Source organism: Cervus elaphus, chromosome 18 (assembly GCF_910594005.1).
Source record: "Cervus elaphus chromosome 18, mCerEla1.1, whole genome shotgun sequence".
Lineage (NCBI taxonomy): Eukaryota > Metazoa > Chordata > Mammalia > Artiodactyla > Cervidae > Cervus > Cervus elaphus.
This window is the reverse complement of record NC_057832.1, coordinates 116521900-116549625: the sequence shown is the minus strand read 5'-3', so window position 1 is coordinate 116549625 and position 27726 is coordinate 116521900. Positions and strand designations below refer to the sequence as shown.

Here is a 27726-nt window from a genome sequence, read left to right as displayed (position 1 = left end):
TTGACCACTGTGGCAGGGTGAATACTGTCACCCCAAAATTCATGTTCCTCCAGAATCTCAGAATAGGACTGTGCTTGGAAATGGGGTCTTTGCAGATGGAATTTAAGGACAACTATGATATCATGCTGAATTAAGGTGGGCCCAAGTCTAAGGACAGTGTCCTTATACAAGACCAAAGGGGACACATCGACACATGGGGAAGATAGACAGCCATGTGATGAGGGAGACAGAGATGGGAGTTATGTTGCTACAAGCCAAGGAATGCCAGGAGCCACCAGAAGCTAGAAAGACTAGGAAGGATCCCCTGTACAGAGTCTTTGGAGGGAATGTGGCCCTACCAACACCTTGATTTTGGACTTTCGGCCTCTAGGATTGTGAGAGAATAAAATTCTGTTGTTTCAGCCCCCACACTGTGGTATTTTGTTAAGACTGCCCTAGGAAACGAATGGGCTTCCCAGGTGGCGCTAGTGGCGAAGAACCTGCCTGCCAGTGCAGGAGATGTGAGAGACATGGGTTCGATCCCTGGGTCAGGAAGATCCTCTAGGGGAGGGCATGGCAACCCACTCCAGTATTCTTGCCTGGAGAACCCCATGGACAGAGGAGCCTGGTGGGCTACAGTCCATGGGGTCGCAAAGAGTTGGACACAACTGAAGTGACCTAGCATGCACGCATGCAGGAAACTAACAGCTATTATCTTGTTCACGTGTTTGCAAGTCCTCAGCTCTCCATGGCGACTGGGAACCTAGTATCCACTGGATGGGGGCAGGCAGTCTCTCTCTTATTACAGAAAAGGATGACAGAGGGCTTCCTGCTGTGGGTCTGGGGCAGCCTCGCCAGACCGCAAAGGCTAAGAATATGGCTCCGGAGATAGTCAGTCTGGGTTAGATACCAGCTCTGTCATTTACTATGTGACCTGAAGAAAATTACTGAAATCTCTGTCTTGGTTTTCTTATCTGTCAAATAAGGATAATAATATTACCATCTACAAACCGGCCCATCCTAAAGGAAATCAACCCTGAATATCCATTGGAAGGACTGATGCTGAAGCTGAGACTCCAATACTTTGGCCATCTGATGCAAAGAACAGACCCCTTGGAGAAGACCCTGATTGTGGGAAAGATGGAGGGCAGGAGGAGAAGGGGACGACAGAGGATGAGATGGTTGGATGGCATCACTGACTTGATAGACAAGAGTTTGAGCAAGCTCCAGGAGATGGTGAAGGACAGGGAAGCCTGGCGTGCTGCAGTTCATGGGTCACAGAGTCAGACATGTCTTAGTGACTGAACAACAATAATAACCTTCTTCAGAGAACACCTGGAAGGATTAAATAAGTCAAATGTGTAAAGTGGTCATATCACACCTGACACATGGTAGATATTTAACAAATGCTATCTACAATCATTATTATACAATCATTACTATCTGAGAATTGCTATCATTCCTGGGTTTTACTTATAGGCTTCCTTAGCCCAGGAGGGTACCAGGTAAGCTGTACCCACTGCACACAGAATAGCCCCAGGAAGAGAACAGAAGAGCTTGGTTTCCTAAGAAGACAGCTCTCTCCTCTCCAGCGAACTGCTCCGTGGGGCTTAGACTCACCATTAACTCAGGTCACCTCACCTTATCCTTTCAACAATTCTCAGCCATCCTTTACGTAACAAACAAAGATTGCTCCTCCTGGAGCAGAAAGACCACTGAACAGTGCTTCTCTGAGTAGGTAGTGAGTTTCTGTTCAAGGGATGCTGTAACAAAGTACCACAACCCGGGTGCTTTAAACCACAAAGATTTATTCTCTGAGTCATCTGGAGACTAGAAGTCTGAAATCCAGGTGTTGCTAGGGTTGGTTCTTTCCGACAGTTCTTCTGAATGTGTTCCATGCCTGTCTTAGCTTCTGGGGTTGCCAACAATCCCTCACATTCCTTTCCTTGTGTGAGGACAACTCCTGTCTCTTTCTCTGGGTATCTGTAACTCTGTTTTCTCTTCCCATAAGGACGTCAGACAGGATGGCACCCCACCTGAGTCCAGTATGACCATCTGCCAAGACCCTATTTCTACAAAAGGTCAAAATCAGAGGCAACAAGCATTAGAACTTCAGCACATTTTTGGGGGGTCCTTCTTCAACCTATAACCAGCACTGTATATAAATGAAGCAAAATGGAAAAGCCTGCCAGTCACCAACAATTTTATAGATTTATTAAAATACTAAAAGCTATTTTCCTTGGAGAGTTTTCCCACAATTAAGAAAGACGTCTAAAATTAGTAGCTTCAAAAAATCTTAAAGGAAAAGATTTCTATTTCTATTATGAGACTCAGACAATGAGTTTTAAATATGTGTTTATGTTACACTATTGTCGAATGTGGACCTATTGTAACCCCTTCATCAAATTACTTAATTTTCTTCATTAGCAATGTTCCTTTTATTTTTAAAAACACATATTGGAGAAAGATAAACTGCCTGAGCACTGGTTTTTGAAATTAAACCTAAGTTAAGAGTTTAATGTTTTAATTAAAGGAACCTTCAAAAGACTACTCCTTTCCTCCTTTTTTTTTTTTTTTTTTTGGCTCACGCTCCCCACTGCTGACAGAATATATGAAGCTCTAGGTTTAGCATTTGCAGGTTTTTCTGGTTCCAAGTCAGGTCTCTCTTTCTCATTTGAATATTTATCCAAATGCTTCCTATGTGTCACGTATGTATTTTTATGCAGGAATATTTTGATTTTATCAGTTTGGGCTAATTACTGTCTTAGATACTCCAGCACCTGTCCCCATGTAAAATGCCCTCTCCTCATTCTCTCCAAAAGAAAAATCTCTTCGATTCCACTAGGGGATCCCACATCTTCTATCTTTTACCTTTGCATGCTTTCTTATAAACAGAAGGATCTGTTCATCTCTATCTTATTAGAAGTTACGCATTCTTTGATTGCAAAAACCATCAGTCATGACTGTGTAGCTTGTCAATGTCTTGCATACAGCTGGTGCTCAAAATACACTCATTATTGATCATTGATTAATTCTCTTGTCCACTTCAGATTGCAATTCATTATTTCTGAATGACTTTAATTTGACAGAAATAAAAGTGGTTGCATTTAGCACTGTGCATTTAAGCTTAATTCATATTAGTTTTACAAAATGAAGGCGTTTGTAAAAGTTTTATTCTTTTTTGTATAATATTCATAACTATCATTATTGAGAATTCACTGTATCAGTCACTGTTTTAGGCTTTTCATGTACATTTGTCTCATTTTATTTCCAACGTAACCTTTTGTACTAAGCGTAATTATCTCTCTTTTACATATGAGGAAATCGAAGCTTAGTGAGATTAAATAATTTTTCCAGTGTCACACTACTGATACATGGAGAATTTGAGCCCAGGTCTGTCTGCCCCCAAATGCTGTGTTCTTAGCCTAACTTTCTTTAATTTCCGTGTCATAAAAATCTTCTTAAAAAGCTTCTTAAAAAGAGAGGCTTGGCCTCTACTCTAGAGATTCTGAATCAGCCTCTCTGGGGGAAGGAGGGGGCTGGGAAACTGCATTTTGACAAGCACCCCAGGGAATGTTTGTGATCAGACACATTCCAAGAATACTCAACAATATGATATGGTTTACCGGTATTTATGAGAAGTCTGTGTCCAAGTTCTGTTGTTACCAGGCTGAGTGGGAGAGAGGGGGTCTGACTTCTAATTTTGCCTTCCTCCCATCTCTAACAAGAATTCCTCCAACTGCACTGAGTTCAGGTGGTTTTCAGCCCCTAGTTGGGGTTACCACGAGGTAGGTTCAGGCTTGGGGCTCCTCAGGGGGCGCTAGTGGTAAAGAATCTGCCTGCCAATGCAGGAGACACAAGAGATGAGGGTTCAATCCCTGGGTTGGGAAGATCCCCTAGAGGAGGGCATGGCAACTCACTCCAGTATTCTTGCCTGGAAAATTCCATGGGCAGAAGAGCTACACATGGAGTCACAAAGAGTCGGACACGACTGAACACACACACACACACACACACACATGCACAGGTTCAGAATTGAGGTGACTGAAAGAGAAGGACAAATGCTAAATCCTGAGGGTAAGCATATCTGTGTGTGTGTGTGTGTGTGTGTGTGTGTGTGTGTGTTTAACAGGACCAGAGGGAGAGAAAAATCTATATATGAATAGAAACGGTAGAGACTATATTACTTTATTATAAAATAAGTGCCAGCCATTTTTTTCTTGATTCCCTAGTAGGTGGTCCTTGCAACGGGAAGCAAAACAGTTGGAGGGAGTCCTGGTTCTTGAAATTGCATAAGCCAGAAGAGTAAGAAAAACATCTCCGGAGTTTTCTCAAGAAAGACAAGTCCTAGGAATTGATGTTCTAAACTGAGATACTTTTGTTGGTTTCTCGTATCCTACCAAGCATAATTTTCTGACTTGTAGGGCCATAAGACAAACATGGCCCACAAAGAAATGACCAGTTTCAGATGTGATGTGGCCACCTGAGGCCCAGGGTGGGGTCAACAGTTCATTCTCTCTCCTCAATCCCAAAGAGAAGCTGTAAAGTTTGCTTTATTATAGATTCCACCCTGAACTATAGTCTTATTTCTTATAAGATGTTCAAGACGTGGCAGCTCTTCTTTTTGGAGTGTTGGGATTTGGAGTGATATATGATACTTCTTTTGAAGAGATATGATTTCACATCCACTTAGTTAGGACAAAAATGAAGCTGTTTGGAAGAGTGAGGTTGTTTTCCAGAATGAAGTTATCGGTTTGATATAAAGTTGTCTTTGCATGTCGGGATGTCACCATCCACAACAGTGGTGTCTGACAAGCCCTCCGCAGTGGAGGGAGCCCCAGAGGCTTATCAACAAAAGGAATATGAAGAAGCAGCTACAGACAGAGGATATTTGGCTATAAACGCCCAGTTTGTAAGGACTGTTGCAGAGTGTTTGGTCTGGGCAAAGTTACCCTTTGCTGATGGAAATAGCTCTTTGAAGACCTTGGGGTAGAGCTGCTGTTGTGGGAAAGGCGACTGTTACTTGCAGCAGTCCAGGGAAGACCATCGTGGCTGCCAACACGGGCCTGCGTTCCCTAGCAACGGGTGCTAGCAACAAGGGACTTCCCGTTTCCGTTCTTGCTGGCAGCTGGACATCAGCTTGTGGTTGGTTAAGCCAGCTCCCGTGAGAACCAACTCATATAAAGGTACACAGCAACTAAATGTGGGCTGTTTTCCTTTCATCTCGTCTTTCCTGAAACAAGAGTGTAATTAATCTATCATAGGTCTTCAGTATGTCATTTCTTTATTGGCTTATTAAGAGACACTATCCTGTATGCTGTTGGTTTGTGAAATCATTATAATACCCGCAGTGAACATGGGGTAAATAAACTGTTGGCAAAGACAATCTATCTCTGAGCATAATCTGCCCCCAAACAAAACATGGGGTCAATAGCATAAGTCTGGAAAACTGTCCATTCTGCAGGCAAAGGAACACCCAAACTTAATCTGGGCATCAAGCTATCCTTATAATGGAACAGGAACAAAAGCACTTTTCCATGTGTAACCTTGAAGGATTAAGGCAGAGGTTATGTCTTCTTGAAATACAGAAGTAAAAAATAAAGACACTTAAGTAAAGAAATAAAATGATCAGAGTGTCTTCTCTGCTTTAATTCTTGGGACATATTCTCTTCTCGCATATCCAATCCCAAGGTGTTAGGTTATTTAATAAAAACATGCTTTAATAAGTGCTTTAATTAAAAAAGATTTTTTTTTTTCTTTTTTGCTTTCCTTTTTTCGTTGTTGGTAGGGAGGCAGTCAGGACTAACTGTATCTTTGATCAAACCATGAGAGTAAGCCAAGTACCCAGTGAAAATGAGGTTATCTCATGGCAATCTTGACTTCTTGAGCTAGTTCACTGTTATCTCATGTATGACAATGGGAAGGTGAAATTGTCTGGTGAAAGTCCACAAAACATTTCTGCTAAACACCAGGGCGTGTTTTATGTCCAAGTTGTAATCTGCATCCTCTTCAGCACAATCAGTTAAATTTTAAAGTTCTAAATGCCATAAAACAAAATTTATGAGGGTAGTCTACTAGAGTTGAATCAAGAAATACAGCCTCAGGCAGGGATTACTGTAAAGGTTGTTGAGCCATTTCACTACCACTTAAGTCAAGAAAAACTTTGAACAGGAGAGGCACAGAATCTTAATGGGTAAACCACCTCTCCTTTGTCAAAAGACCCTGCTATCCTTGAGGATTCTGCTTCTTCCGGTCACACTTCTGGACTGGCTGACATTCTCGATCGTTAATCTAGAACTTGTATTTTCCCCTTATAGGTCACTTGAAGGTATGCATTTACTTTAGAACAACTGACTCTTGAACTGGCTCAAAGGTAAAATGTATGGATAGGACCCTGGGGTCCCTTTTCTTTTTACCTGGGGATTTTAAAATCTAGTTCCATGGAGCTGCTTCTCAGGTGGCGCTAGTGGTGAAGAGCCTGCCTGCCAATGCAGGAGACATAAGAGACGCGGGTTTGACCCCTGGATTGGGAAGATCCCCTGAAGGAGAAAAAGGCAAGCTACTCCAGTATTCTTGCCTGGAAAATTCCATAGACAGAGGAGCCTGGAGGCTACAGCCCATGGGGCTGCAAAGAGTCGGACACAACTGAGCACACCTACTTACCTTGGTACGTCTTTCCCTTAAGTCCAATTCTACGTTTAACTCATATTATCTGTTAGTTTACTCTCAGATAATGAGACTTTGCTTTGCCAATAGGTGGATACAAATTAAAATGTACTGTTTTATATATGTATACCTGGTGAGTTTTGAATTATAATTCATTTTAATGATACTAATGTCATCTTACATAATGTTTGCCATAGTTTAGTACAGGCTTCATTTTTTAATCCAGATTGCTTCTCTGGATCTATCAGCAAACTTCAAAAAGAGGCTTTATGAAAAGTTTTCTTCTATAAAGTTCCTGAGTTTGCAAGGTCTGAATGTAGCTCAGATTGTGAAAAGAAGCTTTATGAAAAGCCAAGTAGGTATCATAAAATAGGTGAACTGGAACACAGTTTTAATTATGTCAGAGTTAGGTAGTTTATAGCTCACAGCTTAGCACCCTAACAATAGATTTGAAGTACTGACTAATTGTAATTTTGTCAGTAATAACCTTGAGACATGGGTAAACAAAAGTGTGGAACGGTGTGCTTGGATCTCTGAAGAGCCAGGGGGGTTAATCTAATTTAGATTAAACAATGAGTTCTATAAATTTAATGCTTCATGTGCATCTTAATTTAGAAATGCCAAAGAAAATATAGAAACTTAGCAAAAGAGTTTTTCTTTTTTTAATCCTTAATTTGAAGATAATCATCGGATTCAAGGGATTTTCAAGGTACAAAAGAATAAAAGTTTTCATTTAGTTAAGATGAATAAATGTGCAAAAGCCTTGTTGAGGTTAAAAAGAGCTGTGCATATAAATCAAGTGATAGTCCCTCTCTTGGACCTCTGTAGCAATTATTGTCTCCACAAGTTTTCTGAAATTTATCATGGAATGCCTGGTGGCACTGCCTCCATTGTTTGTCTGAAATGCTTTTTTAAATCTTTTATTTAACCACTCATGGGCTTTCCAGCTGGTCCTGGTGGTAAAGAACCTGCTTGCCAATGCAGGAGACATAAGAGACTGAGATTCGATCCCTGGGTTGGGAAGATCCCCTGGAGAAGGGCATAGCAACCCACTCCAATATTCTTGCCTGAGGAATCCCATGGACAGAGGAGCTTGGCAGGCTGCAGTCCATACGGCTGCATAGAATCGGACAGGACTGAAGTGACTGAGCATGCGTGCACACATTCATTAAGGACATGTAGTTGAGCATCTCACTGTGGCAGACACCATCCTTGCATGGGGTACAGACTCTGCCTGAGTCTCCATCTACTCTTGGGAGAGAGGACAATAATCCTACAAGCACACGGAGGCGAGAACTGGTTGGGTAATGGATAGTTTACCTGGTTTTTGTCCCAAGTTCCTAGAGCTTCTAGACCCTGGGAATTTGCTGATTGATAGGAGTGTCTCTGTTATTCCTGGTGGGCCCTCAGATGCTTTTAAGATGGAAAATGGCCCTGCCTGGAAGAGTAACCATGGGATTAGAGGCTTGGGGCTTTGAACCACCATGTTTCAGCCCCATCTCTATGGAAGAGAAGGAAGGGAAACTGGAGACTGAATTCAGTCATGTGGCCAATGACTTACTGATCCAAGCCTACATTATGGGTGCTCAATTGTGTCGGACTCTTTTCGACTCCATGGACTGACCCTGCCAGTGTCCTGTGTCCATGGAATTTTTCAGGCAAGAAAAGCTGGAGTGGGTTGCCATTTCCTTCTCCAACGTAATTAAACGTTGAGAAAAAAATCTCGACATCCAAAGCTCAGGTGAGCTTCCCTGGTTAGTGACCCACACTGATATGCTGGAAGATGACAGGCCCCACTCCATGAGGAGAAGACACAGGGACTCTGCATTTGCAGCCCTCCCAGAACTCACCCCATGCACCTGTTCATTCAGCTAGTCTGGATTTGTATCTCCTATAATAAAACATCGATCTGAAGAGTTGTGCTTTCCTGACTTCACCAAGTCATTGTAGTAAACTTTTGTGCTGAGGAGATAGTACATGCATGCTAAGTTGCTTCAGTTGTGCTAGACTCTTTGTGATCCTATGGACCATAGTCTGCCAGGCTCCTCTGTCCATGGGATTCTCCAGACAAGAATTCTGGAGTGGGTTGCTGAGCCCTCCTCCAGGGGCTCTTCCCAACCCAGGAGTCGAACCTGCATCTCTTACATCTCCTGCATTGACAAGTGGGTTCTTTTACCACTAGTGCCTCTAATGGGGAGCCCAGAAATGGTGGGAACCCCTAACTTTGTAGTCAGTTGGTCAGAAGAACAGGTGGCCTGGGAACCCCCTCTATACTTGCCCTTGGGGTTTGAAGTAGAGGCAGATTTCTTAGGGATTGTGAAATCTCTGCTGATGCCAGGCTAATGGTGTTAGAGTCCTATTGCAGCATTGCAGAGAGAATTTCAGAATGGGGTCAGCTCTATGGAGAGTGGCGAGGTGTGAGTGACTGTTAACCGAGTGGGCAGGGAAGATGGTCTTGGAAGACCTAATATCACAGCTGAGACTTGCAGCCCAGGTGAGGCTTGACAAGGAGAAAGTTTCAGGCAAGGAAACCAGCAGGGACAAGTTCTTGAGGTGGCAACAAGCGAAGCACATTGGAGATGTGAGACCAGTGGGGCTGGAACGGACCAACTGGGGGTGACCGGAGGGTGCGGCAGGTCAGCCGTGGTAAGGGTTGGCATTTTAACAGCGATGGATAGAAGTGCTAGAATCTGATTTGCAGCTTTGAAAAGACCCTCTGGATAATAGGTGCATTACAACGGTGAATGTGAACTTCACTCTGGAGGGCCAATGTTTTTGTAGGCTCCTTGAAAGCAAGAAATGTAGTTTGTACTTCAGTACACTCCAGGAGAGTTATGACCAACCTAGACAGCATGTTAAAAAGCAGAGACATTACTTTGCCAACAAAGGTCCGTCTAGTCAAGGCTATGGTTTTTCCAGCAGTCACATATGGATGTGAGAGTTGGACTATAAAGAAAGCTGAGTGCCAAAGAATTGATGCTTTTGAATTGTGGTGTTGGAGAAGACTCTTGAGAGTCCCTTGGACTGCAAGGAGATCCAACCAGTCCATCCTAAAGAAGATCAGTCCTGGGTGTTCACTGGAAGGACTGATGTTGAAGCTGAAACTCCAGTACTTTGGCCACCTGATGCAAAGACTCATTTGAAAAGACCCTGATGCTGGAAAAGATTGAAGGCGGGAGGAGAAGGGGATGGATGACAGAGGATGAGATGGTTGGATGGCATCACTGACCCAGTGGACATGAGTTTAGGTAAACTCTAGGAGTTGATGATGGACAGGGAAGTCTGGTGTGCTGCAGTCCATGGGGTCACAAAGAGTCGGACACGACTGAGCAACTGAACTGAACTGAACACTCACATGGTGTCTCCGATCAATGCTGAGTGTATATATAGAAGTTACCACATAATCTAGGCTGAAATCCAAGTCTGCATGGAGAAGGATGAGGACGTAGCCAAAAGGGATGGGAATCCCTACTCAAGCTGATCAGTGGGTGAACTGGCAGGTTACTGTGACTGAGCTTGAAAACCAGATAAAATCAAGATTGAAAAAAATTCTGCCATAATTCCACATATTTTTCAAGCCCTATGCATCTTTCCCCCACATTCTCCAAAAAAAAAAAAAAAAAAAAAAAATTTACAATCTGGGTCAGAGGTTCAGCAAACTATGGCCTTCAGGCCAAATCCAACCTGTTTCCTTTCTAAGTCACGTTTTGTTCTAACCATCCACGTGCATCTGTTTACACATTGTCAACAACAGCTTTCACACTGCAGGGCTGAGTGGTTCTAATAGCCTGTGTGGTCCCAAAGCCTAGAATACTTCCTGTGGATCTTTCATAGAAAAGGTTAACTGACTCCCTGTTTGGATGAAAGGCTCATCTTGTTGTCATTGGGAACAGTGAGCGCCTGTGAATTATTGGTCTCTTTGTTTGTTTTGCTAGAGTTCTCCTGGTTGTCCAAGGGTAGTTTCTGAAGAAGGCAGCAAGCTAAGGGGGTGGCTTCCATTTGCTGCCAGCAAGGGTGATGAGAGAGAAGGAAAGAGGGTTCTTTGCATGGACGGATATCACTTCAGGAGCTGAGCTCCAAGCAGCGGGTGTGGCCACCAACTCCAAGTCAGGAAGGAGGCTACTCACTGTGCGCCAACCCTCATCTATGAGAAAAGGTGGATTTTCTCCAAGAGCAGAGAAGAATTAAAGGTAAAGACAGTGGGATGTAGGACAGGGAGGTGGGCCGAGCTTTCCTGTTAGCAGACTTGTCACTCTTCCCACAAAGAATGAATGTAGTAACAATGGAGGTGATAATAGTCAGATAACGCCGACCACGTGCAACGCTGCCAGGGATTTCAGTTTAAAAGAACCACTGCAGTGATGCAGCTGTGATTATTCTCATTTGCAGCTGAGAGAAAGTTGCGAGCAGGAAGTAGAAGCTCAGAGAGGTTAAGGAACTGGTTCAAAGGCACCTGGCTGGTGAGGGAAGGAGCCGGGATGAGGAGCCAGGTGTGTAGAATTCCCAAGTCTACACTATTCAACATGCTGCTCTCCAAGGCTGCTGCTCAGAGTGCGGACCACTAACCAGTGGCAATCAGTCCTGGGCTAGAATTCCTGAATTGAAATCTGCATCTTACCAAGATCCCCAGGTGATTTCTGAGCATGTTAAAGTTTGGAAAGCACTGATACTCAAGATCTCCAAGCTTTTTCAAACTTCCACTAAGAATCCAAGTTTCCATCCAAATTTCCATCCAAATTTCCACTTCATCAGACTTGTCAGCCTCGATAAAACATAAGCTATAACCAACAAGGACCTACTGTATGGAACATAGAACCTTGCTCAATGTTATGTGGCAGCTTGGATAGGAGGGGCGTTTGGGGGAGAATGGATATTTATGGTTGAGTCCCTTCACTATTCACCTAAAACTATCACAACTTTGTTAATGGGCTACACCCCAATACAAAATAAAAGTTTAAAAAACCAACAAACAGAAACATAAACTGATCCGGGACGGGAGCCATGCCCCACTTTCCTCAGTAAAGCCTGTTAGGTTGAATTAAACTCCAGGAGTAGATACTGGGCAGATAAGAAACTGTTTCACCTAGTAATTTTCTTGATTCCAAGCATGTTCCACATCAGGAATTCTTAGAACCAATGGAGCAAGTCTAACACTCTTCTGTAAGATTAGAGAGATGGCTTAGAAAGTTCAGCAGAAGAACCAAGTTGTGGGGATTCAATTCACAGAACAAAGTCCCTCCTGCCTCCGGGATCCTGTGACAAGTTCAGAAAGGAAGAGAGACTTGCTCAGCCCAGCGGATCTCCTCTGGGGGATGGGTGATTCCTCTGAACACAAGCAGTGTTGGAAAGGCAGCCACATGCACACAAATACCACATCCATTATCAAATATCATCACATCCATTATCCTAAAGGAAATCACCCGTGAATATTCATTGGAAGGACTGATGCTGAAGCTGAAGCTCTGATACTTTGGCCACCTAATGGGAAGAGCTGACTCATTTGAAAGGACTCTGATGCTGGGAAAGATTGAAGGCAGGAGGAGAAGGGGACGACAGAGGATGAGATGGTTGGATGGTATCACTGACTTGATGGACAAGAGTCTAAGAAAATTCTGGGATATAGGGAAGGACAGGGAAGCCTGGCGTGCTGCAGTTCGTGGGGCGCAAGGAGTCAGACATGACTGAGCAAGTTAACAACAACAACATTATCAAATAGAAATACCTTTTTTCCTCCCCAAACTGTAACTGATTTTACTGCTCATTTCTACAGTGGGTTTGCAGTTCAAGCTAAGTGGCCAAATAATATGAAAGCTGACAGTTCCCCGGGGCTCTGTCCACATCTAACCGTTTAAAATCACTCCCGAGTCTGGAGACCAGAGAGAAGCTTCCTTCTTTCTGCTTCTGCTGCCTTTGTCATTGGAGCTGCCCTCCGACATGCCCAGAGGGTTCAGTCCTTTAATGGGAATCTGCCTAGGTTTTGATCCTAAAAATTTCACTCTTTCTGCTAGTTCTTAGCGCCACTCCTGCTTCTTCGTCAGTAGTCGCCAGTGGCAATAGCAGCAGAGGCTGGGACATTAAGAAAAAAAAAAAAGGAGTTAATGGTTTCTACACATAACTCTGTTTTCTTTTTGCACCCCCTTGTTGGATGGTGGTCATGGTTTAGTTGGTAAGTCGTGTCTGACTATTGCAACCCCATGGACTATAGCCTGCCAGGCTCTTCTGTCCATGGGATTCTCCAGGCAAAAATACTGGAGTGGGTTGCCTTTTCCTTCTCCAGGGGATCTTCCTGACCTATGAATTGAACCCAGGTATCCTGCATTGCAGGCAGATTCTTTACCAACTGAGCTACAAGGGAAGCCCTTGTTGTCAGCTAAAAAACTGCCTAGAACCAGAAGCAAGAACAAAACACAAAGACCTTGAAGTCACGGGCTTTCTGTCTCCGACCCTGAGTTTTCCATCAGGTCTCCAATCTGGTGATCCCACAGTGGGGCAAGAGGAAGTGCTCAGCACCACGTTAGTGCTCCGCTTAGCTGTTGGTGGGCAGGGACCTGGGGTCAGGATTCCAGGTCAAAGCTCTCTCGTTGGATCTCAGCATGCATCTTGGCCACTGGGAATTATCAAAGATAAAGGCTCTTGTCGAACTCTCTCTCCACGTACTCTGCCATAAACAAGCTGGAAGCCCCTGGCTCGGTCACTTCACCTCCCTGGAGCCAAGTCCCCATGTCAGGAAACTGAGAGGTTTGCACTGTCTGATCTCTAAGTGCCTTCCACCGCTAGCATGTCATGATTCTGTGTTTGTGGTTTTAGATGTACTTGACCCAAAGACATACAGCTACATTTCATGGGAAGAGATGGGGAAAGGAAAAGAGCTTGGAGCATCTTCTGAGGACATAATAACTGAGAGTGATCCAGTGTAATCCATTCTGGAATTTGCTCTGAAACCACCCAGATCTCCTGGCTCCAGCTCTTAATGGCAAACCACACACTAATTCTGATTCTACTTTCTCCTTGGTACAAAACACAAAGACATCACCACATACAGGATGTTGGAAGAATCAGGAGAAAATGAATATAAAGTGCTTGTTCACAGCCTGCATAGGGGCTTCCCTGACGGCTCAGTGGTAGAGAATCCACCTGCTAATGCAGGAGATGCAGGTTTGATCCTTGGGTTGAGAAGATTTCAGGAGCAGGAAATGGCTACCGGCTTCAGTATTCTTGCCTAGAAAATCCCAGGGATGGAGGAGCCTGGTGGGCTACGGTCCACGCAGTTGCAACTACATGACTGAGCTTTTAAACCACCAGCATCACTACATGCTGGGCCCTTTCGCTTTCATGTCTCTTCCAAGCCTGAAACAGCAAAGGCAAGGGCCTGTCTGAGCCCCTGGGGCCCTCTTATGGGAAATGATACTCATTTGAACCCCCCACCGAAGTGTCTTATCTTTGGAGAAACAACATGTTAGATACAATCCTTGCTCTGTCCTTCTTGGTAAGCGAATGGCCAGGGAAGGCCCTGGTTTGTAAACATCTTACAGTAGAGGGTGGCCTTTACACATCTCTGGCACACAGGATTGCATTCCCAAAGAACACGTGTCCACTGTCATTTGGATAAAGCTCCATCATCATCTTTATTTCTTTTGTTGTCTCTGCCCTTGGAGTGTCCCTACATAGGATGGTGTCTGCCTTACCTTTTCTTCTTGGTCGCTCAGAGTCACCTCTGCAGCTCTAAGAACCTGAACTGACATCGTAAACGTCCACCCTGACTACAGTGCTCTGCCTGCCATGCTGACAAGCCAGATGGGTTTCTGGCCCAGACTCAGAGGTCCTTGGGGCTTCCCAGGTGGCGCTAGTGGTAAAGAACCTGCCTGCCAATGCAGGAGACACAAGAAATGCAGGTTTGATCCCTGTAGTGGGAAGATCCCCTGGAGGAGGAAATGGCAATCCACTCCAGTATTCTTGCCTGGAGAATCCTGTGGACAGAGGAGCCTGGTGGGTTATAGTCCATAGAGGCTCAAAGAGTCGGACAAGACTGAAATGACTTAGCATGCAGAGGTCCTTAAGTAACATGTTCTCCTGATTGTTTCTACCCAGGTGTATTCAAAACACTTGCTTTTGTAATAAACTTGCTCTTAATTAATTGTTTAAAGTCCCTGTATCCCTATAGGAGATATGGGGACTCTTTGCCTCATATGGTTGAGAATAAGACAATTATCTAGCAAGTACTTTCCTTCTACAATTAATTATAGTCACTATATATAGTTACAAAAAGGATTTCTACCTCCCAAACCTGACATAATTTGTTTTTGAACTAAAACAGAAGCTCAGCCACCTCCTGCAAGAATAATTATATATTTAAATTTGAAAACAATTTCTACTCTATCAGCCCTTTCGAGCCCCTAACTAGCTCCATTGTTTCTCCTAGGTGAGTATGTGCGATTTAGGGTGGGGGGAAGATGCGTAATTTTACGCTACTTTTTATCTTAGCTAACCATCCATCCTCAGTCACACTTTCAGTTTCATTTAGATTTGAGGTTTCCATTTGAATGTGTTTGAATAAGACGCCAAAATCTGAGGGCATCAGCATTTTATAGTGCTATATGGGAAATGCGGCAGATTCTGGAATTCACTGATTTTTCTTAGCATTTTGATTATATGGGTCTATGAGTTCAGATGAATCAAAGTAAAAATGAAACTCAGCAGGCATGATGAAATCAACTGAAGCTGCCGAAACGGTTGGTCAGAGCCCACAAAAATTGTTTCATTCTCTGAGACTGGGGGGATAGGACCAGACCTAATTCAAGAGACAGCTTCTGTCATCATTCAAGTCCTCAAACAGAGAAAGACATTCCTCAGCAGCAGATTTGGTTTCTTAAGCTGTAGCTTGGCACAGACTTCAGTAAATGACACAGAGTTAATCTCTACAAACAAGAGGATATATGCACGATGTCACTTTTCAAGTTATACAAACTAGAATTTAATTCCCCCAACAGTCACACGGTATTGGTAACTGGATGAGGATGGGGAGAGACCCAGATGACATATATTTTAAACAATTTAATTTCTGCTGTAGACTTAGAGATGCAAATAGAGACAAGGAAACAAGCCTGACCTTGTGCAGAGGAAGCTGTGTATATTCTCGGCTCTGTCTTTCCTCTGGGAGCCTCACGAGGGGGCACAGAAGTTTCTTGCTTAAATGACACTTTCAAAGAAATATTTTGTTCATTTGTAAAACAGAAAGGCTAATATTTTCCTTACCCAGCTCACAGGGGGCTGTATACAAGGAAACCACACATGTATAAAACCTGGGAAATGCTATGATGTGGGCACTTAACTGTGTCCATGTTAGAACATTCTGAAAAAGAAGGTGGGCATCAAAACTGCTAACTGCTATCTGGCAATTCAGGTAGGAGGTATGGAATATTGCCAGTTGCCTGCAGAAACCGAAGATTGCTCTCTCTCGGACACAAAAATATTCCACGCAATTGCAATTAAAGATTCACTGTGCTTTTGTTTGCATGAAATATCAGGTAAAGTATGGATTAAGAAGTACTGATGAAGCTGCAGTCCTACAAGAAGCTGGAGGCCATACAGTGTCAGTGAACAGGACAGCTCTTTGTCTATCAAACGTCCTAAGAATATTTCTAAGAGCAACAGCCTTGGGAGAAAAATGCAAATGAACACTGACCACCAGACTTCTCCTATTTTCCCATTTAAAATATAAAGTCTTCCTGAAACATACCACTTCTTTCTTGAGCATCAGCTGCAATACTTTTACATCACAAATCTATTAGATTATCAAACATTTTGTGTTTTCCAAAACTTTTGTATGTGCTTTTCACAAAACATTACTTGAATTTTTTTTTTTTAATTCACAGAACACCTAGTAAAGTGCTAGACAAATAGCAGACACTTAATAAATTCTTCCTGAGGACTGATTTAGTATGAGAAAACATGATAATGTTAGCTACAACTGTTAATATACTCCCACATATACTATTTAATGTAGCCAGAATCTTTTAAGAATGGTAATAAAAATCTGCAGAAGTTGGATTTCATAACTATATTGAGTTAATCCATTATTTAAAGGGAACCCCTATCTAATGCAAAGCTAACTTCATAATTAGAATTGATAAATGAGAAATATTTTACCTTTATATATGAATGAGTAATTATGACAGAAAGAAACTGATTTTCATTGGCCAGCACATGAGAACCTGCCTATTTTGAGCATGAGGCTATAATCCATCTCCCAAAATATGGTTAAAAATGCACCTACATTATTTTCTGTCAATATCTTTTTCTTAAGCAGTTGAAACTAATTTCTTATCATACAGTTCTGTTAAACTTGACTAGACAAAAGAAGGATTATTGTCTAGTAAATGCATGATAAACTTCTTTTGACCAATTTAATTTTAAGGATAGTGCATTCATTTTCTGTATGTAAGAAGAGAAAAATCAGAACAGGCTCCATCTCTGCTTTGTATCTGGAACATCGTGTGGTTTAATTGCCGACCTCGATGTACTAAGCAGTAAGCAGCTGCGCATGCATCGTTACATTCCTTAGGACACCTCCTTGAGTGGATGCAATAACTTATTACATCGAATAGGTCTAATTCTCCCTTGATTTATGGAAGCGGTAATAACAGTCCATCTCACAGAATGCTTCACCAGGAGGAATCCAGATCCGGGCACTAAAATCTTTATGGCCTCCTCAGGAGAAGTTGGGATGTGGGTGGTATTCTCAGCACCACAGCTGAGAAAAACAGGGGGATCTGCCTGAGGCCTCAGGCAAGTCAGTTACCCAGGGAACAGAATCCAGGTCTCCTGATGCCCTGCTCACAATCACAAAAGCACAGAACTCCCGGAAGAGTTGCCCAAATCATGTGTACAGACAAGAGAGGGGAAACGAGACCCAGGATGCTCATCACAGAATCCCCATAGCAACCTGGCACTGTCTCCCTCTGACGGCACATAAAGTACACTGGAGGGTATTGCAAAGCATAAAATCCTAAAGGTACCCTTAATTAGGTGGGATCATTGCTCTCACTCCCTGACTTCCTGCAGCCCCAAATTCCTCTCTGTGGTGCCGAAACTCAAAAGCAAGATGTAGTTACAGAAACACTCTTTGGCTTACAAGGGACCATCAAGCTCTGATGATGATGAAACTTGATAGCAATAATGTCGAACTTTATATGACCATAATCTGAGTTTACAATGATACATTAAGCCATAATGTGACTATTTATATCACCATAAACTGAGTTTATGGTGATATAAATAGTCATGCTAATGGCATTAACAGCAGCTCTCAGTGGAATCACAGCTGTTGAGTGCTGCTTATGCCATTAGCATTGCTACTCATATCACCATCAACTTAGGTAGTCACAGTCGTTACCTACAAATATACAAGAAAGATGAATGTCCACACTTTATGCCCAGATCTAGTCTCCTATACTGGAGACGTTATAGCTGTCACTCTCCTCTATGTATTAAGGTCTACCTAGCCCTCTATTTCAGAGAAGGCAATGGCAACCCACTCCAGTACTCTTGCCTGGAAAATCCCATGGACAGAGGAGCCTGGTGGGCTGCAGTCCATGGGGTCACGAAGAGTCAGACACGACTGAGCGACTTCATTTTCACTTTTCACTTTCATGCAATGGAGAAGGAAATGGCAACCCACTCCAGTGTTCTTGCCTGGAGAATCCCAGGGACGGGGGAGCCTGGTGGGCTGCTGTCTATGGGGTCGCACAGAGTCGGACACAACTGAAGCGACTTAGCAGCAGCAGCAGCAGCCCTCTATTTGGCTCTGTTTATACCAAAGAGCAATCTGTTTTTCTGCCAACCTCTGATTTGCCGGGAAACACTATTTAAAATTGATAAGAAGGTGCAAGCCGCCACTGTAGGCACACTTACGGTCTCCTTGGCAGCGCAGGGGACCCACACTCAGTTTGGCTTCTGAGCCTTGCCGGTCGGTATCTCCAACCACCACCTGGCTGACCGGCAGGTGATCTTTGTAGGATAAGAAACCAGCATCCTTTCTCCTGAATCACAAGGAAAGACAAACACATGAAGAGGTTATGTTAGAAGCACATCTTTTCTGATTATTGTTTAAGTTGTCCGACAAATGACCACATTCCGATGACTGCTCAGAGGTTCACTAAGTAGAACCACAGTTAAAGAGTTGCTCCTCTCTTCCACTTGGTGGTTTTGCAACTCATGGCTCAGAAGCAACTGTGACCTCTTTGCTTTCTGGAAAACAGAACTGACGCCCTGCTTTCCGGAGTCACAACCAGTATACAGCATACTGTTTCCGGTTGAGTGTAGACTACCACGTTGCTTGAAGCACTCACATCAAACACCTGAGCACGCGTGCAGAGTTTGCTGCTTTTATGGAATCAAAAGTTCAACGAAGTCAACGTGATCTCTTGCATAAAATGAGAAACAAAGCCCTATTAAAAAAAAATACCCTTGTCTCCTTAATTGCTTTTTTTTTCCCACCGTGCATCAGCTAAATAAGAGGCACTTTTTGTTCCTTCATCTCTTCTTGTTTATTTTAACAACCAAAAGACTTCATGTGAATTTTCCAACACAGAGCAGGTGTTCACTAAGTCTCTATTTCCATCTATAATGAGGAGTGGAGTTTAGATGCAAGCCCAACTTGGCTTTTTTCTTGGATTTCTCCTCCTGTTTATGCTTATCTTATTTCAGGTCTCCTAATTCAACCCTGTACACACCCTAAATAGAGGGAGAGGGCAAGGCTAGTTGTAAAGCACTAATTCTAGGATGAAGCACAGAAATGCAGGAGATGTTCTTGGGGATGGAGCCAAGGTGAGTGATGCTGCAGGACAGATTTTACCTTGATAGGAAATGCCTGGCCCTCATCCTCTTTTTGTACTGCTGTGGCTGAGAGATCCCCTAACTTGGGGCTGGATGGCTGGGAGGCATGCAACAGGATCAAGTCATTCCACAAATTTATCTTTTTGCATGATTTTGTGCACTGTTCGGCCTAAATGTAAATGAGAATTTTGAAACTGTATGTACAACTGATCACAGGAAAGACAACTGGTTTTGGATGACGGAAGAACGAGAGAGAGTTCAGTAGTCAGGTGAAAGATGCGCCAGTTGCATCTCTTGCTGGCAGTTGAGGAGAACCAAACTTGGAAACCTGCCTCCAAAATGCTGTGCTGTTAGGAGCAGTTAATTGCGCCTCTGACTTTCTAGAACATCACTGAACATACACTCCTTCATGTGTCAGGACCCACAGAAACCCAGGAAGGAGTCACAGAATTTAGCCACTGGACCCCAAACAAGCATATTTTCCACTGCTTTGGTTATGTCAGTCTTTCCAAGATAAAGTTAATCCTTTTTTTTTTTTAATCAAATGAGAACAAGATCATGCAGAAAAGCACTGTGGCTTTTACTGACATTGCAGCTACTGATGATCCAGCCTCAAATAATTTGTAAGCCTACCTTCTGGTGACTCAGACAGTAAAGAATCTGCCTGCAATGCAAGAGACCCGGGTCCAGTTCCTGGATCAGGAAGATCCCCTGGAGAAGGGAATGCTTACCCACTCCAGCATTCTTGCCTGGAGAATTCCATGGATTAGGTGCCTGGTGGGGTACAGTCCATCCCAAAAGAGTTGGACACGACACAGTGACTAATACTTTCACTCCTTGTATTAGAACTTCTATCAGTTAATATTATGTCAGAGAGGGAAGAAAGTCTTTACTATTAAATTTTCATATTTAGTATTTCTTAAAGGGACAATAAAAGCAAACACCCTTGTAATTTGACAGTTTACTGGAATAATGTACATTACTGTGGAATTTCAGGCTGAGATTCTCTACAAGTTCATTATCATCTAAGTAAGGGATCTGCAAGCTAAGACCTGAGAAAAATTCATCTTGCTGCTTTTTCTGGGATGGACCATAAGCTATTTAAAATTTGTTTTAAACAGTTGAAAAGAAATCCAAAGCAGAACAATAGTTTATGCCATATGAAAGTTACATAAAAATCAAAGTCAGTCAGTGTCTGTACGTAAAGTTTTACTGAAATCAGACTTTTAATTTTTGAAAGTTTTTTCAAACTTTTAAATTAAAAAAAAGTCTTTTTAATTTTAATTTTTCTTTCTTTTTCACATACCGTCTATGGTGTTTCCAGGTTACATTGGCAGAGTTGAGTAGCTGTGTTAGAGACCATGTGGCCCTCAACGCCTAAAATATTATCTGGCCCTTTAAGAAAATCCTGTCAACTCTTACTCCAAATCATCAGTATCCATTTTCCTCTGGGAACTGATGGATCTAATATCCCACTGATAATCATGGTGGCCTAATGTGCAACTTATTTCACATTTGAGTGTAGGGAAGGGACATGAGACTATCTTTGAGGTGGGGAAAGAAAACAAAAATATTTAAGCTGACATTTATTCACTCTAGCAGTGAGAAATAATTAGAATTTATTAATAACCAATGTTTTGATTGAGGTTGCACTACATGACCGTCACATGTCAGGATGCTCAACATCTTTACCTGATACTTGGTATTGTCAGTTCATTTATGATGAATGAGAAAGTTACTACTTTAGAACAAATCTTGTGCTAATATAAGAGTAGTTTGCAAACAAATGTTTGGAAATATTCCAATCATTATGTAATTTTATTGCCAAAATTGATATGTGCATAATCACATAAGAATTTACATATCTATATACTTCTACAACTTGGAAACATAGTTTTAAAATATATGTACTAAATTGGTAAATGTAGAGTTTCAGTGGATTTTGGACTTATTTTATAATACTGAAATGGGTCATTAATCAATTACTTTGTAAATAAAACTGACTCAGAGATGATAGAAATTTGCTACATTTTATCAAAAACCTTTGCATTTCTGGTCAATAAAGCTGAAAAATTAACATCATGATTCATTTGGAAATATGCTTTTATCTAGTTTGTTATATGTACCTTGAGGTAATATTTTTCCACTATGATAGCCAATAAAGTCAAGTGTCAAAATGAATGAAAAACAACAGAGAGGCAGATCTTCAAATTAGTAACTCAAGACTATATAAAATAATATGTATTTAATCATATCACAGTTATAAAACCAATTAAAGGAAAAAACTATTAATTTCTATTACTATTTTAGAAAAAATGTTAATGTCAACTTTATATCATTTAAATTTTTAAATTTTGTTTATATTGAACATAAAATGTTAATTCACCGAACCTATGTCTTATTTTTATACTTATTTGTAAATATGTATTCAAAATTTTTGAAAAATAGGAAAAGGATAAAAAATAGGAACACTGCTCTAATTCATAGAAAACAATAACAATAGGGTTTCTACCACTGATCACCTGTGTAGACCACACTGTTTCTTGTAGACAACATCTAATCTGAAATCAATTCTTCCATAGAGGCATCATTATCCCCATTTAACTGATGAGAATCAGATAATTTATCTTGACCAAGGTCACCAGCTCAATAACCACAGAGTCTGGATTCAGTTCTAGATTATCTGGATCCTAATCAAGGATTTTCCAAGGGGCGGGGGATGGAGAGGAAAAGCAAAACAGAAGAGAACCAAAAAGCAACTATGTTAATTAAAAACCCTTTTTATTTTCATTTACAGATGAAGTGAAAATGTACTTTTCAAGATATACTTAGCTATTTTGAAATGTTGAGAAAATTATTTGTAATTAGTAAATTCAAAGGTATCTGTAATGTTATACTCACAAACATCCCCTGCACCATCAACATACTTAGTAAAAGTGATCTAGAACTACCACAGGCCCCAAACTAATCATGATCTTTAGTGGTCCATAGAAGCTTACAAAAGGTTACAATTCAGCTAATACACAAATCCCTCTTAGCCTCAGGGATATGTGCCAAGACCTCCAATGGATGGCTGAAATCATGGATGGTACTGAACCCTATATGTACTATGCTTTTCCCTATGTTGTTCAGTTGCTAAGTCACATCTGACTCTTTGAAACCCCATGGACTGCAGCACGCCAGGCTTCCCTGTCCTACTATCTCCCGGAGTTTGCTCAAATTCATGTCCATTGAGTCAGTGATGCCATCCCACCACCTCACCCTCTACCACCCTCTTCTCCTTTTGCCTTCAATCTTTCCCAGCATCAAGGTCTTTTCCAATGAGTCGGCTCTTTGCATCACAAGGCCAAAGTACTGGAGCTTCAACTTCAGCATCAGTCCTTCCAGAGAAAGGTTAATTTAGGGTTAATTTCCTTTAGGATTGACTGGTTTGATCTCCTTGCAGTCCAAGAAACTCTCAAGAGTCTTCTCAGTTCAGTTCAGTCATGCAGTCATGTCCAACTCTCTGCAACCCCATGGACTGTAGCACACCAGGCCTCCCTGTTCATCACCAACTCCCAAAATTTACCCAAACTCATGTCCATTGAGTCGGTGATGCCATCCAACCATTTCATCATCTGTCATTCCCCTTCACCTCCTGCTCTCAATCTTTCCCAGCATCAGGGGCTTTTCCAATGAGTCAGTTCTTCATATTAGGTGGCCAGAGGATGTGGCCAAAGGAGTTTCAGCTTCAGCATCAGTCCTTCCAATGAATATGCAGGACTGACTTCCTTTCGGATGGACTGGTTGGACTTCCTTGCAGTCCAAGGGACTCTCAAGAGTCTTCTCCAATACCACACTTCAAAAGCATCAATTCTTTGGTGCTCAGCTTTCTTTATAGTCCACCTCTCACATCCATACATGACTACTGGAAAAACCATAGTTTTGAAGTCTTCTCCAGCATCACAATTCAAAAGCTTTTTACCTATACCTACTCTATATATCTGTGATAAAGCTTAATTTATAAATGAGGCACAATACAGGATTAACAACTAATGATAACATAAGACAGTTATAACAATATAGCATTATAAAGATGTGAATGTGGCCTCTCTCACACACACACTATCTTAACGCCTTTTCCATCTGAACTAAGCACTGTGATATAACTTTTGCCGTCTGAGGTGTGATAGCAAAACTACCAATGCATTTCTACTTCCTTCTTCACAATCTCATGGATAGAAGATTCATTCTTACCATAAACCTTAGCAACCTCACCATATGGTTTTGTTTCCTTATTAAATCACTGCCTTTTCACTTAACGGCAGTACTTAATGGCTTCTCTTTGGCATATCTGAATTGCCAGCGTTGCTACTCTTGTGCTTTGGGGTCATTATTAAGTAAAATGAACAAAAGAATTGCAATACCATGACAGTCCATCTGATAACCCAGAAGGCTAATAAATGACCATCTTAGTGGTACATGCTGGACAAAGGGTTGATCCCCTTTCTAAGTGGATGGAGAAGGATGTCATCAGATTTCATCACACTGCTCAAAACACTGCAATTTAAAACAACTGAATTGTTGATTTCTTAAATTTTCCACTTAATACTTTCAGATCACTGTTGACTGAGGTTAACTGATACCACATAAAGCAAAACCCTGGATGGGGGACTACTGTAGAGATAACCCTCAGATACTCCTCAAACCAAGAAAATAGGACAGGATAATCAGCTGAGAAACAAAAATATCTATATAAAGTTACCTGCTCCATCATTTTTGATAAGGGATATAAATAGGGCTCCAGAGATTTTAAAGTCACAAACAGCTGTGTTTCAAACTCACAAAACAGTCGACCCAACTGGAAACAAATTGGTTGTAGAAACAAATTCACGGGTGGCAATAAAGTGGCTTGACTAGCACCAAGCATCTGATGTGATCCTGCGGCAAAACCCACTTTCAAAAACTGATGAGTGAGTGGATAGAAAATAAACTAAGACCTCAAAAGGCTCCCTTCCAAACACCTATAAGACTTCTATCTTAGCACCAGCGTGAAAATTATTTAGCAAGCAAAACAAGACTTCATTGAAAGTTATGATCTTTAACGATCGAGGTCAATCTAATTTAGAGAGATATTCAGTAACTATTTATCATGTTAGCATAATCTAATTACATCTGTTGCTGGGCTGGTACATTAAAAAAAATTCTATCATCCATTTCCAATAGGCCCTGAACTCAGACTCTCCTGTAATCTTTTTATTAGTGTTGTTATTAAAATAAAACTTGATTCTACAGAATTTGCTTCTCTAACCTGGCATGATGGCCCTTTTACTTCAGTACTATTTTCCTGAGGAATTCTGTCTTACTCTGCTGCTCTCCCCTTGCCTTCTTCTCTTTTCCTGCTGAGAAAGCAAACAAGCCTCTAGGCAGATTGGTCTTGCCCTCAGCTCAGTAAAAAACAAAAACAAAAAACCCTGAAGGAAAATAAACAGTCTAAGCTTCTGCAATTATAAGCTTGCTTTTCTACCAGATGTTATAAAAGTTACCACACTATGAGTATGTTCCATAATTCTAGCAGAGAAGAATTTCTCCTACTTTCTGAAGTTTTAGAAATACTTGTATTAAACACATTGAATTACAGTCAGTGAACTTTCACGTATTCCCATCACAGAATCACCTAAGGTAGAAATTTCTGGAAGAATCCAGGAAGTCAAAGATTTAGCTACAGAGGATGTCACAGAAAGACACATAGAAATGGGGAATAAGCACATGAGAAGATACTTAATATTATTAGTCATTCAGTTCAGTTCAGTTCAGTTCAGTCGCTCAGTCGTGGCCAACTCTTTGTGACCCCATGAACCAAAGCACTCCAGGCCTCCCTGTCCATCACAAACTCCCGGAGTTTACTCAAACCCATGTCCATCAAGTTGGTGATGCCATCCATCTCATCCTCTGTCGTCCCCTTCTCCTCCTGCCCCCAATCCTTCCCAGCATCAGGGTCTTTTCCAATGAGTCAACTCTTCGAATGAGGTGGCCAAAGTACTGGAGTTTCAGCTTCAGCATCAGTCCTTCCAATGAACATGCAGGATTGATTTCCTTTAGGATGGGCTGGTTGGATCTCCTTGCAGTCCAAGGGACTCTCAAGAGTCTTCTCCAACACCACAGTTCAAAAGCATCAATTCTTTGGCGCTCAGCTTTCTTCACAGTCCAACTCTCACATCCATACATGACCACTGGAAAAACCATAGCCTTGACTAGACGGACCTTTGTTGGCAAAGTAATGTCTCTGCTTTTTAATATGCTATCTAGGTTGGTCATAACTTTCCTTCCAAGGAGTAAGCGTCTTTTAATTTCATGGCTGCAATCAACATCTGCAGTGATTTTGGAGTCCCCAAAAGTCTGATACTGTTTCCACTGTTTCTCCATCTGTTTGCCATGAAGTGATGGGGCCAGATGTCATGATCTTAGTTTTCTGAATGTTGAGCTTTAAGCCAACTTTTTCACTCTCCTCTTTCACTTTCATCAAGAGGCTTTTTAGTTCCTCTTCACTTTCTGCCATAAGGGTGGTGTCATCTGCATATCTGAGGTTATTGATATTTCTCCCAGCAACCTTGATTCCAGCTTGTGCTTCTTCCAGCCCAGCATTTCTCATGATGTACTCTGAATATAAGTTACATAAGCAGGGTGACAATATACAGCCTTGATGCACTCCTTTTCCTATTTGGAACCAGTCTGTTGTTCCATGTCCAGTTCTAACTGTTGCTTCCTGACCTGCATATAGGTTTCTCAAGAGGCAGGTCAGGTGGTCTGGTATGCCCATCTCTTTCAGAATTTTCCACAGTTTATTGTGATCCACACAGTCAAAGGCTTTAGCATAGTCAATAAAGCAGAAATAGATGTTTTTCTGGAATTCTCTTGCTTTTTTGATGATCCAGCAGATATTGGCAATTTGATCTCTGGTTCCTCTGCCTTTTCTAAAACCAGCTTGAACATCTGCAAGTTCACAGTTCATGTATTGCTGAAGCCTGGCTTGGAGAATTTTGAGCATTACTTTACTAGCATGTGAGATGTGTGCAATTGTGTGGTAGTTTGAGCATTCTTTAGGATTGCCTTTCTTTGGGATTGGAATGAAAACTGACCTTTTCCAGTCCTGAGGCCACTGCTGAGTTTTCCAAATTGGCTGGCATATTGCATCCAGCACTTTCACAGCATCATCTTTCAGGATTTGAAACAGCTCAACTGGAATTCCATCACCTCCACTAGCTTTGTTCGTAGTGATGCTTTCTAAGGCCCACTTGACTTCACATTCCAGGATGTCTGGCTCTAGGTCAGTGATCACACCATTGTGATTATCTGGACCGTGAAGATCTTCTTTGTACAGTTCTTCTGTGTATTCTTGCCACCTCTTCTTAATATCTTCTGCTTCTGTTAGGTCCATAACATTTTGGTCCTTTATCGAACCCATCTTTGCCTGAAATATTCCCTTGGTAGGTCTAATTTTCTTGAAGAGCTCTCTAGTCTTTCCCATTCTGTTGTTTTCCTCTATTTTTTTGCATTAATCGCTGAGGAAGGCTTTCTTATCTCTTCTTGCTATTGTTTGGAACTCTGCATTCAAATGGGAATATCTTTCCTTTTTTCCTTTGCTTTTCACTTCTCTTCTTTTCACAGCTATTTGTAATGCCTCCTCAGACAACTATTTTGCCTTTTTGAATTATTAATTAGAGACATGAAATTAAAAGTCTCCTGAGATGCCACTTTACTCCCATCAGAATAGCTATAATAGAAAGGACAGGTAATAACAAGTGTTGACAAGGATTGGATGAAACTAAAATCATCACACATCACTGATGGTATTGTAAAGTGGTGCAATCACTTTTGAAAGCCATTTGGTAGTTTCTAAAATGTTAAATAGAGGTTTACCGTATGACCCCAAAATTCCATTCCTGGTATCTACCCAAAGAAAAGCACATGTCCACACAAAGACTTTTAGGCAGATGATTACAGAAGCTTCATTCACAATAGCCCCAAAGTGGAGACAACCCAAATGTCCATCAACTAGCAAATGGATAAACAAAAGATAGTATATCTATACAATAGAACATTGTTCAGCAATAAAAGAAATAAAATGTAAACACACACAATACAAAATGAATAAACCTCAAAAACATGATGCTAAGTGAAAGAAGTCAGACACAGAAGACCACATATGCCATAATTCTGTTCATATGAAATGTCCAGAAAAGACAAATATTTACAGATAGAAAGTAG

General features: G+C 41.7%; 1 protein-coding gene across 1 annotated transcript in view; it reads right to left on the bottom strand.

Annotated features, from left to right (window-relative positions):
* The window catches only part of CNTNAP2 (contactin associated protein 2), a 2205784-nt gene that overhangs the window by 386322 nt on the left and 1791736 nt on the right, over positions 1–27726 (bottom strand). The window contains exon 16 of the mRNA XM_043872451.1: positions 18556–18683. Within this exon, the coding sequence (XP_043728386.1) occupies positions 18556–18683 (128 nt within the window). The remainder of the gene's footprint in view (positions 1–18555; positions 18684–27726) is intronic.